At 41.1% G+C, this 13,702-nt stretch overlaps 2 protein-coding genes across 4 annotated transcripts in view; both read right to left on the minus strand.

Annotated features, from left to right (window-relative positions):
* Positions 1–13,702, minus strand: part of LOC308408916 (sterile alpha motif domain-containing protein 3-like) — a gene marked incomplete at its 3' end in the record, with an annotated part of 264,006 nt that overhangs the window by 126,426 nt on the left and 123,878 nt on the right. The gene's annotated exons all lie outside the window — the stretch shown is intronic.
* LOC308407290 (serine protease FAM111A-like) lies at positions 1,764–8,872 on the minus strand. Of its 3 annotated transcripts, none has more exons than XM_080898862.1 (6): positions 8,651–8,872; positions 6,453–6,508; positions 6,270–6,335; positions 6,107–6,169; positions 4,479–4,526; positions 1,764–4,385 (listed from the first exon to the last, which is right to left on the minus strand). In XM_080898862.1, the coding sequence occupies exons 4-6, from the start codon at positions 6,134–6,136 to the stop codon at positions 2,637–2,639; spliced, it is 1,827 nt and encodes a 608-aa protein (XP_080754988.1). In that variant the 5' UTR covers positions 6,137–6,169; positions 6,270–6,335; positions 6,453–6,508; positions 8,651–8,872; the 3' UTR covers positions 1,764–2,636. The 3 variants fall into 3 exon arrangements, with proteins under 3 accessions (XP_080754988.1, XP_080754989.1, XP_080754987.1); XM_080898863.1 differs by having other exon boundaries at positions 6,436–6,508; XM_080898861.1 differs by lacking the exon at positions 6,453–6,508.

Raw genomic sequence — 13,702 nt, forward strand, 5'->3', positions numbered from 1 at the left:
GGGTGTCGTAAAAGGGGCTACGCATCGATAGTAGAAACATTGATCGGCAACCCGCTGATTGGTCGGCGAAAATGTCGAAGGGGCGTGCACGGTATTTTCCGGCAGCAGAGCAAGAACTCTTGATTGAGGGATTTCAGGAGTTTCAGAGTTTAATTAAAACGCAAGAGAACACTGCAAAGGCTGCAAAAGCAAGGAGAGAGGGGCTGGCAGAAAGTTGCTGACAAATCAAACTCGTAGGTAATTTAATAATAATAATAATAATGGATTGGGTTTATATAGCGCTTTCCAAGGCACCCAAAGTGCTGTACGATACCACTATTCATTCACTCCCACATTCACACACTGGTGGAGGCAGCTACGGTTGTAGCCAGGCTGCCATATCGCGCCATCGGCCCCTCTGGCCAACACCATTAGGCGGTAGGGTAGATTTATCATATGACACTATATTGTCCAATATCATATGGCATTATATTATATTATAATATGTTATATTATATCCCCTTTCACATTAGAGCCACAACAGGACCCACAAGAACATGGGAACAAGTAAAAGTGGAATACAGGAGTATTCTACAGAATGGTAATATTTATCTCTTAGATTGCTTTTCGTCTCTTGGCAAGGTAATACTGGCCTGTAATACTCTGTTAGTTTGTTCATAACAGCAACCAAGAAAAGGGCAGAGGAAAAAAAGACAGGTGGTGGTCCTGCACCCCCTCGTCAACAAGTTGGTTAAGTAAATAATACCCTCACGGGAATATCGATATCTCTCAATGAGCACACTGTCGCGCTGAGCTAAAGGATCCTGTCTATCCCGCAATATACGCTGAATTCTGAGGACTCTCCTTATCAATCTTGCACCTTCCGCAATGGGTTGGTCGCGTAAACGGACAGGATATGACTGCGACAGGCTTCCCAAATCCACCTTCGCTTTTATAGCCGTGGTCTCCCATCTTGATTACACGAAGTAATTTACAATTACTACTCTGAAATATGAATTACATCTGTAATAATCACATACATGTAATAGAATGTTAATAGTACATTTCCCTTTTTTAGGAAATGACCTGTGTGAAATCAATAAATGGATCAGGTGCTGCACTGTCTTTAGTTACATTGATGTTATTTATTTATGGTGAAACAGTGGTGGAATATCGCTGTTGCTTTCGTATAAATGAAGCGGACATACCTGCGTGGCCGCGATCTAATCCTGTTTACATAAAGTAAACCTGCTCCCCAGCAGGTTTACGCTTACGGCTCTGTTGCTATGACAGCAAGTCCCGGATGAGCTTCGGGGAACCGAACGATCCAGGATCACGCAAAATCGTCAACAATCTAATCCAGCTAACTTACTTAGCGAGGTACGAAGAACAGGCCCCTGGTAAAGACCTATAGTAAACGTTTGACCTCTTTTATTGCCAACAAAGGTTATGTTACAAAGTATTGAGTTGTATTTTTGTTATTGACCAAATACTTATTTGCCACCCTGATTTACGAATAAATTCTTTACAAATCCTACCATGTGGATTCATGGATTTTTTTTTCACATTCTGTCTCTCACAGTTGACGTGTACCTCTGGTGCAAATTACTGACCTCTGTCATCATTTTAGGTGGGGGAACTTGCACAATCGGTGGCTGACTAAATACTTTTTTGCCCCACTGTATAAGTATATTCTTATACTCTCTAGACCGAAGAAGTCACTTGGATGAAACAAAACGTTTCTCCCACCAGTTTTGAAAAATTGAACCACTCTAACATGAAGGTGAGTTTAGCATTTTTTTTTTTTTTATTCAGAACTGAAATAATAACAGGAGAAAAGGATTGGTGTTACTCACTATGACACGTTTTATCTTTGGGAAGTTTTGCCAAAAAGACATGTACACCAAGCCTCAAAAAATGTGTCTGACAGAAAATCTTTTCCTGTGTGGGTTTTTCAAGAATAGTGTAAAGAATCTTGACTTGAAATAAACAAATTTCCTTTTTCAACAGGAAGGAAAGTTTAAAACAAAGAAACATTATAGTTCATAATGACAACACTAAACATGTCACAAACAGGTTAACAGCATATGGTTTGTATTACATTGTACTAAACATACACAGCAATGTTAAAACACAAGGGGTAAAAAACATGATTTTCAAAGGATGGTTTTCATTCCACCAGTAGTTATAAAACAAAACAAAAAAACAGACATAATAAAAACCCTGGGTAATACATCTGAACAGACAGCTACACACCCACTAAGTAGAAACTTCTACTAAAATCTAAACATTAAACTAAGGCCAGCTACAAGCTTGGTTTTAAAACATCACTTCTATATCATTGTAGTGTGCCTTTAAGGGTAAATACACAGTATCTGTGTTTTTCAGTCGCAAAGTCAGAAGTTTTCTTATTATATAAATTATTTTACTCAGCATGAGGTTATGTCCGCAGTATAAGCTTTGACTGTAATCTCTCTCAGTATAGGGCTACAGTAACTTCACTAAGCTTCAAATCCTCCTGTGCCTTATACCACAGGTCCCCAGAGGCACAGGTTCAGGTTACATCTTATGTGTTCAATTCTTTGAAGAATAATGCATTAGAAAAAAAGGAATCTCTGAAATCAGAAATAGTTTGCAACTTGCCCTAATCTGTATACCTAACTGACTTCCATTGGCTCCTCAGCATTGAGTATCTCTTTCAGGTGTGGGTTTCTTTTTGCTGCCTTCTCAACTTTCTTCAACAGCTCCTCATTTTCACTTTCCTTCAGATTTTCCACAAAGTTTTCAAATATAGTAAGAAGAGGAATGGCATATTCAATGACGCTCTCATCACTGTTGACTGAATCACAGACATAACCTGCAGTGTGCAAACCAAAAACTCTGCCAAGTCCATCAAACACTGGAGAACCAGAGGCACCGTGATACATGAAAGTGTGGTAGGTCGCTACCTTTCCTGCTTTACATCCACCTATCAATATGTCATTAATGCCATGCTCTTTGAGCCAATCACTGATTGTTTTGATGATGAGCAGGTTTTTGTACTGATACAAATGTTCATCAATAGCCTGCCCTCTCTTATCTGTCTCAATGATACATGTAGGATCCATTTTTTTCACCCCCCCTGCTGGGTGTCCAATGATGCAGGCTTCACCATTGGCAGGCAGTGGTCCAAACTCACTGAGCAGCCCTGGTGGTACCTTTATGTTCTGTGCTCTTGTTTGCTGGTTTGGTTTTGAGCCTTCAGGGTTGAGCTCCAGAACTGCATAATCTAGATCAGCATCAAAGTCAGTGAATGTATTCTCTGCTCTAAAGTAGTAGAAATTTGTTTCTGGCTCAGACTTCTCGTAGTCAAATACAGCAAACACTACTACATCCTGCTGCAGCGCCTTTCCTTCAACGTAACCATCAAACAAATGTGCGCTAGTCAGGATGAAAGTATCAAACAGCACAAAGCCTGTTCCCATAGAAACATCCTTAACAATGACTTTGCAAACTGACTTTCCCAGTTCTAGCAGCTTCCTGACTCTGTGAACTTCACTGAAGGACTGCTGGATCTTTCCAAAGTTTTCCTTCCTGAGATTCAGTGCTTCCTGATACAAATCACCAGGGAATCTACTCTCCATCCATCGTTTCAGATCTGGAAACTGCTCACGCAGTAGTTCATAAATCTTGTTTCTATCAACATCACTGCTGGTTTCTTTCACTGCGGTTTTTACACGGATTCCCTCCTGTTGTGCTAAATAGACGATCTCTGACCCTGATCTTCTTTCACAATTACTTTGAGAATTATTTGTTGGGCTTTCTTGCGACTTTCCATTGTTTTCTTTTTTATCTTTTGGAAGGCGTATCTTGAATTGTTTCTGGTGTAGGATTTCTACCTTTTGTGTGCATACAGTGAGGCGTTTGGGATCCTGATTGTTGGACAGCTCAAAGTTACCAAGGTCATCAATGAAGCGACCGTCTCTCTTCAGAGCCTCAGCCACAGTTATTCCCTTTTCTCCATAAACACAGAGGTTCTTGAACTGTTTTACATCATTATTTTTAAAAAGTTCCTTTGTTTTAGTGTGTAGCCCACCAACTGTGTCTATATAGAAGACAGAATAGTGCCCTTTTGGATGCACTATTTTGGAATGTTGGACTTTACCTTCAACTTTTTCTGCTCTACATGATATGATCAGACACTCACCATCATCAATGCAAGAACAGGGGAAATGTGTTGCAACAATTGACTTCTTATCCTCTTTACCTAGCTGAATGATAATGTTCTCATCTGCACACTTAATCTTCTCATTGCATTTCTCATTTGATTTTATGGCTTCCAGCACTGTGCAAAGCTGATTACACTGAACAGTATATTCATAACTAGCTTGACTGAATTTCACCGTAAATTCATGGGAATGTTGAACCTAGAGGAAATTAGAGCGAGATGGTTAGAAACACAGTGGTACTAAAGAAGCAGAGCAGTATTTTGGTCATGTAATGTAACACGGTACACTTACAGTGAAATCACTGTCATTTTCCTCCTTTGGTCGAGTTGGCGTAAATCCCTGCAGAAATAACAGATATTAAAATATATAAATACATATCAAATTATTCAAGATTCAAAGTGTTTATTGTCATGTGTCCAAAGAAAAAAAAAGCATTTCTCTATGCAATGAAATTCTTTCTTTGCTGTCCACCCTCAGATGCCGGTTAATATATACAATAGAAATAGAACAGAAAAAATACAAATAGTGCAAATAAATAAATGAAGACAGAAAAGGAGACAAAATATTGAATTGTGAAACAGAGGTGCAAAAGACCTGTGGCTGTAATATGCTGGCTTAATATGCAGGATGACCTGATGTGCAAAAAATTATTTTTACTGTTCAAAAATAGGTCAGCTGTTCAATGACAGTGGGGAAGAAGGAGTTGTTGAGTCTGGATGTTCTGGATTTCACACTTCTAAACCTTTGTCCTGAGGGCAGAAGTGTGAACAGTCCGTGTTGGGGCATGTGGGGTCTTTGAGGATGGAGGCAGCTCTTCTCTGGACTCTGTGATTGTAGATGCTCTGCAGAGAGAGCAGCGGACTCCTGATGATCTTCTCCGCGGTTGTTATCACTCTCTGCAGGCGTTTGCGGTCCATAGCAGTAGTGCTGCCATACCATGCAGTGATGCAGCTGGTCAGTGTGGTCTCCACAGTGCAGCTGTAGAACCTGCTGAGGATCTTGGCCGACATACCAAATTCCCTCAGCCTCCTCAGGAAATACAGCCGCTGCTGAGCCTTCTTGACCAGCTGTGTGGTGTTCAGTGTCCAGGTCAGGTCCTCAGAGATGTAGACGCCCAGGTACCTAAAGCTGTTCACCCTCTCCACTTCAAGTCCCCGGATAGACAGTGGTTGGTGAGGCCTCCTCTTCTTCCTCATGTCCACTATCATCTCCTTTGTCTTGTCAGTGTAGAGGGTGAGGTTGTTGTCCTCACACCATGACACCAGACCGGCCACCTCTCTCCTGTAAGCTGCTTTGCCCCCTCCAGTGATGCGGCCAATCACTGCAGTGTCGGGCGTGAACTTCAAAACGATGTTATCTTTGTTGGAGGTGACACAGTCATGGGTGTACAGGGTGTAGAGGATGGGACTGAGGACACAACCCTGTGGAACTCTAGTGTTTGTAATAATATTGGCTGAAGTCCTGTTTTTTAAGGTTAACCTAATAATGTATTTTGTCTTGCTTTGTTTTTTTTTAGTTTGTAATGTAGATTATTTAAAAATACCTTTATGTCATGTTTTTTTAATATTTGGTATTAAAATTTTGTATTCTGATTACAAAAGTGTGAAAAATGGTGAATCTCCTTGTAAGACCTTCCTTTGTCACAATTTGTGGGTTGCACACAGTGTTGGATAATATGAAGCAGACCCTTGCAGAGATGTGAAGCATGACGTGGCCCTCAGACCAAATCACTGGTATGTGCATATCTCATCAATCATACTTCAACTCCCTATAAAGCTCACACAGATTCAGTTTTCATTGACAGTGTCAGAAATGTAAAGGTTCATATTTCATGATTACATAAAATATTAAACATGTCAAGAACCTACGAGCTTGTTTATTGTTCAATCAGCTATTTTCACACTGACATAAGACCTCACCTGAGGGGGTTTAGGTCCTTCTGACTGCATGCTTGCTTTGCTGCTGCTGCCACTGGGACTGTTCTGTTAAAAAAAGAAAAGCACAGATAAATTAATTTGGCTGATAAATACAGAGTAGAAATGGGGAAGCAATAACATTGCAGTATTATTAGTTTTTACTTACCGTTTGCTTGGAAAGAAAGTCCCTAATATCTCCAGTGTTCTTTGATCATTTGGGAGGCATTTTCTCCTGCAATCGTGAACATAAAAGCAGAGTATGTCAAGTGTTTGTTCTTAAGACGGAAAAAAACTGTGGTGTTTCGAACAGTTTTGTTGTCCAGAAGACTCACATTGAAACTAAACACACCTCTGTTTTTTACTGTAGTCGTCAGGGAGGGATGAAAAAGTTCAGATGTTGATATCCTGATAAAAATAAATAATTAATATCTAAAAAATATCCAGAAAAGGAAAATGCTGAAAATGCCTGTTGGCACACATTATGAGCAAATAGTTGGAAAATGTCAAAATACAACTAACCATGGATGTCTTGTGGGTTTCTCTAAGTTTCTCCAAACTGAGGCTTTGTTGCTTTTCAAAAATACACTACACAAGTAGCAACAAATTGCCCACCAAAAGTCACGTGTGTGCTGCTTACTCTTACTCTTGAGCCTCTGAACTAATCAGCATAGAGCCCAGCAGCTAAGGTTGCTTAGAAGGACTTACACCAGAAGAAGTACTTTTTTTTTCTTTTCCTAAAAACATCTAACAGGAACATTTCCTGTTCTAGGAAACCAAAACATGGTCCATCATACTCATTTTTGTGTTGGATTTGATTTAATTTTGTAACAAATTAGATATGGCAGTATGTCTGTAAGGGGGTAATTTAGCCAAAAAGCATAAAAAGCAAAATAAATTCTCAACAGCTATAAATTGTTATGAATTATTATGGTACATTAAATATCTTAGAATCCAAAATTACAACCAGAACGAAGCAGGGCCATGATAAGATAAGACTGGTCTAATAACTGTATGAAACACATTTCCTTCGTGCGTGTGCCTGATGCATGCAAAAGAAAGGCTGCAGGAAGCACTTTGTTCTTTAACGTCTCAATGGTTTGGTTCAGCAAAGAACAGTGTCTCTTTACTAAAGGTGCATTTGTGCCGGCAGATGCTCATCTCATCGCCTATAAAGTTGTCTACTGAGTGGCACAGCCTCAAAAGCCGCACAACTGCCAAAGAATTAATACTCCCTGTGCTGTGGCTATGGTTTTCACTATGATTGATGACACAGCAGCCAGCAAACTATGGGCTATTCCTCTGTCCAATAATACAATCAGCAGGCAAATATCTATGTCAAAGAGGAGCACCTTAATGATAAGGTGTGTGACAGCCACTTTTCTCTGCAGATGGATGAAGTTTCAAATTTAACTGTTACAACTTTCTTATGAAACCTTGTGGCATGTTTCTGAAACTCAATGAACTGGATTTCCGCCTCAGCTTTTGTTGATGCACAGTTAAAGTGGCTTTGTTTAAAGTGTATTGAACAGCGCTATGTACTGCCCCCTTGTGGTCATCCTACAAACAATGCAGCATGAAGGAGCTGCATGTTGCATATAATGATGCAATGAGGATCCTTTTTAGGATAGGGGGCAGTGCCAGTTAGATGTTTGCAGCTGTGGGTGTTTGGACTTTTAAAGCACCTTTAATAAATGTAATGTTCACATTTAGAGGTGTGTGCAGCTGCTTTTTCTCTGCAGATGGATGAAGTTTCAATGGCTCCAGTAACAGTATCATTTTAGCACTCTCAGATCCGACAGTGAGTGGTTCCCGCTACTCATCCAGTCTGAGGAAGCACTGGTTGAAGTTTTTGGGCATTTATTGATTTCTTTTAAGTAATCGTCTATTTTATGAATATTATGGTTTTAAATTTTTTACAATGTTTTATATTTTATATATATAAATTTTTTTATTAAGGTTTATATGTTGTGTTTTGTCTTGTTTCTATGGACATAAAGTCAGTCAATAAAGACTGAATTGAAATGAAAATTACCGGATTCTATCACGTTGTCATCGTCCCGGCGCGCTCTCTCTCTCTCTTTCTCTCTCTCATCGCTATGCCTGTGCGGAGCTCATGTTGGGCTCCCGCCTTTGGCCCACGTACCTGCAGTTAATCCCCCATGTAATAGATTTCAGGGACCCGTACTGAATCCTGAACCCTTGGACCCCCTGAGCGTGAGTGTTGGCAGTTTGGCGTGGAGTTTGTGTGTGAGGATGGTTAGGGTCTCACTCCCCTCGTGGGGAATGAGAGGAGCTGAGCGAGTTTAGACCCCTGGAGCGCGGACCCTCCCCCACCTGTATATAGAGCCTTCCGGTGTTGTTTAATAAAGAACTGTTTAACTGTGTCAGTCCGCGCCTGAGTCCGTCCCGCCTGCCCTGACACACGTATTTCTTAAATCCAGCTTCACACACACCATTTAATCTAGGTCAGTTTTTGAGCAGGTTTCACTGGTGTAAATTAGCCTATATCCTCTGAGATACAAACACGGGTGAGAAAGTTAAACTCACCTTTCAGTCCGACTTCTCCAGATATTTCCAGATGTTTCTCCGGTCAGGCTGAGAGAGCCGCTGACTTTCACAAACACGCGTGGGAAATGGAGCAAAGATCCACAAGGTTTCGTGACAGCAGCTCCTAAAGTTGATGATCGGGTGAATAAGAGCGAAAGTTGGGCGAGCGCTCAGTCCTCTGACCGCTTCGGGAGTGAGTCAGAGCAGTCAATACTGGCGCCTCTTCACCGGGAACAAATCCGCAAATAACCCCGCCCATATCTGTCAAATTCAACCCAATTGAATCACAGAGACAAGTCTGCTCAGTATGAAACGTACGGCGGGAGTGTGAGTGTGACATACATTTTTGTGGTTTAACATGTTTCTATTTAATAATTAAACTGTTTCATTTAAAACTATAGTTTAAAAAAACTGTCCTGGCTAAATTGCACCACAATAACTCCTACTTTAGAGCAATGAGTGTCATATCCAACCAATTGCGGGAGTGTGATTATGACGTTATTTCTGTGGATTGCAGTGGTGGGCAGAACAATCCAAATATCAACAATATCAATTGATATTTAAAGTTTGTATTGATATTAATCAATACCAGTGTAATGAAATCAATACTTTCGTTTCTGTTTCTCGCCTGTATTGCACTGCTGCGGTTTCATCAAAGAGGCAACCTGGCTGTCTGTGTAAGTGCCGCTGCTTTGATGTGTCACTGCAGGGAGCAGGCGCAGTTTGCTCCTCCCCCTCCCGTCTTGCGTTTTAACGTACGGTCACGTGACTGAGCAGCGCTAGGCAAGCAATAATAATAATTAATAATAACAGAAAAGGCAAAGCATACATGATTGTGTTCAAATCTTTCAAAATGTGAAGTCAGAAACTTTATTATGACGCAAGTTCAACTTGAAGGATAAACTGCCCGCAGGGGCATGCTGGGTGTTATATATATATATATATATATATATATATATATATATATATATATATATATATATATATACACAGTGGGGCAAAAAAGTATTTAGTCAGCCACCGATTGTGCAAGTTCCCCCACTTAAAATGATGACAGAGGTCAGTAATTTGCACCAGAGGTACACTTCAACCGTGAGAGACAGAATGTGAAAAAATAAATCCATGAATTCACATGGTAGGATTTGTAAAGAATTTATCCGTAAATCAGGGTGGCAAATACGTTTTTGGTCACCTCAAACATGGAAAATCTCTGGCTCTCACAGACCTGTAACGTCTTCTGTAAGAAGCTTTTCTGTCCCCCACTCGTTACCTGTATGAATGGCACCTGTTTGAACTCATCATCTGTATAAAAGACACCTGTCCACAGCCTCAAACAGTCAGACTCCAAACTCCGCCATGGCCAAGACCAAAGAGCTCTCGAAGGACACCAGGAAAAGTATTGTAGACCTGCACCAGACTGGGAAGAGTGAATCTACAATAGGCAAGCAGCTTGGTGTGAAAAAATCAACTGTGGGAGCAATCATCAGAAAATGGAAGACATACAAGACCACTGATAATCTCCCACGATCTGGGGCTCCACGCAAGATCTCATCCCGTGGGGTCAAAATGATCATGAGAACGGTGAGCAAAGATCCCAGAACCACACGGGGGGACCTGGTGAATGACCTGCAGAGAGCTGGGACCAAAGTAACAAAGGTCACCATCAGTAACACACTACAACGGCAGGGAATCAAATCCCGCAGTGCCAGACGTGTTCCGCTGCTGAAGCCAGTGCATGTCCAGGCCCGTCTGAAGTTTGCCAGAGAGCACATGGATGATACAGCAGAGGATTGGGAGAATGTCATGTGATCAGATGAAACCAAAGTAGAACTTTTTGGTATAAACTCAACTCCTCGTGTTTGGAGGACGAAGAATACTGAGTTGGATCCCAAGAACACCATACCTACTGTGAAGCATGGGGGTGGAAACATCATGCTATGGAGCTGTTTTTCTGCCAAGGGGACAGGACGACTGATCCGTGTTAAGGACAGAATGAATGGGGCCATGTATCGTGAGATTTTGAGCCAAAACCTCCTTCCATCAGTGAGAACTTTGAAGATGAAACGCGGCTGGGCCTTCCAACATGACAATGATCCAAAACACACCGCCCGGGCAACAAAGGAGTGGCTCCGTAAGAAGCATTCGAAAGTCCTGGAGTGGCCTAGCCAGTCTCCAGACCTCAACCCCATAGAAAATCTGTGGCGGGAGTTGAAAGTCCGTGTTGCTCGGCGACAGCCCCAAAACATCACTGCTCCCGAGAAGATCTGCATGGAGGAATGGGCCAAAATACCAGCTACTGTGTGTGCAAACCTGGTAAAGACCTATAGTAAACGTTTGACCTCTGTTATTGCCAACAAAGGTTATGTTACAAAGTATTGAGTTGTATTTTTGTTATTGACCAAATACTTATTTTCCACCCTGATTTACGAATAAATTCTTTACAAATCCTACCATGTGAATTCATGGATTTTTTTTTCACATTCTGTCTCTCACAGTTGAAGTGTACCTCTGGTGCAAATTACTGACCTCTGTCATCATTTTAAGTGGGGGAACTTGCACAATCGGTGGCTGACTAAATACTTTTTTGCCCCACTGTAATAATAACCACTGCAGCCAAGAAGAGTGCCTGACGAGCCCAGTTGTAAGTAAGCTATTAAGACTCGACTGTACACAGTGTTCGTGTTTTCCTCCGAAAACAATAAGTTCCATTGGAGCAGTCTTTCAACGCCTCTCTCTGTCTCTTGCAAGAAAAATTGACCCACACAACAAAGTAAAGCTATTTTTCGGCTACGAGCCGACAGGGACCCCGCCGTATTAGTCAGAGGTCCCTTTACTACAGTTCGGAGTCAGACCTTCAGTAATAGTAATAAATCACACAGCAATAGTACATTCACGTTGTTGTAAAAAGCATGATAATATATTAAGTATTCCAAAGTATTCAGAATACGTTACTGTCATTGAGTAACGTAACGGAATACGCTACAGAATACATTTTGGGGCATGTATTCTGTATTCTGTAACGGAATACATTTTAAAAGTAACCTTCCCAACACTGGAAATAGTAAACAAGGATGGGGCATAGAAGCAGAACCTAGTAGTATGTGTGGAGGGACAGTAACTTTGTGTGTATATGTAAGCATTTAAGCACTGCAGAGAGTACAATTAACAGTAACGGTATTGTAGAAATTCATTTCACCGAAACAATAACGTGGCGTACAGTGTGACGTCAAAAAAGGTGCACACCTTTGACACTGCGTTTTATGCGTTTTCTCCGTTTTCTCTGTTTTCTCCGTTTTTCTCATCCACAGGTAAATGCAAAAACTGAGTTTTCAAAAATATCCACCCTGGCCGGAGTTTTTAAAAATCTCCGTTTTCAGTGACCGAAAACGCCATTTACGTGTGGACGAAAGGTGCAAACGCATAGAAAAATCTGCGTTTTCAAAAATACCCGGCTTAAACTTGTCCGTAGCCTACTGTTGTTACCACTGTGTTATGTGAAGGCTGTGTGCAGGCAGGAGTGGTGGTAAGGAGGACCCAAGGTACAGACACTCAGAGGCAAAACTTGAACTCAAAACAGCTTTAATGCTAAACTCAAATGCAACATAACTGGATATATCAAAATAAACTTACACCGGAAGACTGACAGAACACACAGCAAGATAAGGGTAGATCGCGAAACGGACACAGAGAAACACAGGGCTTAAATACACAGAGGGAGCAAACAGGGAATAGGTAACAGGAGGGAAACACAGCTGGGGCAAATCAGGTCTAACGAGACAAGGGGAAGCAAAACCAGATACATTAACATCAGACGTGGACCTTCAAAATAAAACAGGAAACATAACAAAGACTGAACTAAAGACACAGACTCACATGCAGGCACTGCAACAAAGGGAACAAAGACATGGGACCAGGGCAGACAGACACTGACTGGACACGGGGATATAGCAACTAAGGATTACACAGAGACATAAACCATAAGACATAACTCTAACGAAGAAACCAAAGAATAGAAATGATAAATAATACAATAAACTCAAAACCCTGGGTCAACGACCCAGGCATCCCAACACACTGTCTTGTTTGAAATGGAATGAGGGAAGTTGGTGTTGAGAAATCAGTTTTACCCCGGTTCTTTTTATTCCTCGAGCATCCAGAGACGGCACCGGACTCAGTAGTCATTTTCACAAAACCTTTATTCATCTTTATTCATCTTCATTTAAGCATGCATCTTCTAGAAGGGAAGACGAGGCCGGTGTCCCTCTCCAAATCTTCACCCCTTTGTTAGTTACAGCCAGCTTTATAGAAGCGACCCCATCATAAAACCCCCTCTACGGTGTGCTGCAAACTCTGTCTGTGTCTATGTGCACGAGCACATGAATGCCTACATGTACGCGTTCCCACGTGTCTATGTGAGTGCTCGTGTGTGCCTGTTTACGCATACCTGTGTGTATGTGTGAGTGCACATGAGTGAGTGTGCGTGTGGATGTGTGTGCGTGACAGTTAAAACACTGTGGGTGTAGGTAACTCCCTAGAGGTCATAAAACCCCTCTCCCTTCCAAACCACAGTTACAAATGTTGAGACCCCCACCCTAAAACATCCTCTGGGGAATTTCCACTCAGTGGGGGAGAGGCCTCCTACAATCTACTCCTAAGTTCACGACACAGTGAGGCCTTTATTACTTTAAGGGCAGTGTCTCTACAATAATTCTACATTATATTTTAACACATTTCTAAACTCTAAAATAAGCTAAACATTCTACATTGGTTATCTTGTAATATGTGCACGTGCTGATATTAAACCCAGGAGCCACATTCAGGTAAAAGTGTGAGATCAAATGATCCATCAATAAAGGATAATGTTGGATCAGTGTTTCAATATTTATATCTTTTATTAGATGTACATGTGGTTTGGTTATTCGCCTTTTGGTTGAAAGTACACTGAGAGAGGACTTTTTTTTATTAGTGGATATTAATAGTGTTTTTTTTATATTAATGTAATTTTTTCATCTAATTGAATACAATCTATTTGTTTATGATTGTCAGTCCAAC

Source organism: Rhamphochromis sp. 'chilingali' (genome assembly GCF_963969265.1).
Source record: "Rhamphochromis sp. 'chilingali' genome assembly, chromosome: 1".
NCBI lineage: Eukaryota > Metazoa > Chordata > Actinopteri > Cichliformes > Cichlidae > Rhamphochromis > Rhamphochromis sp. 'chilingali'.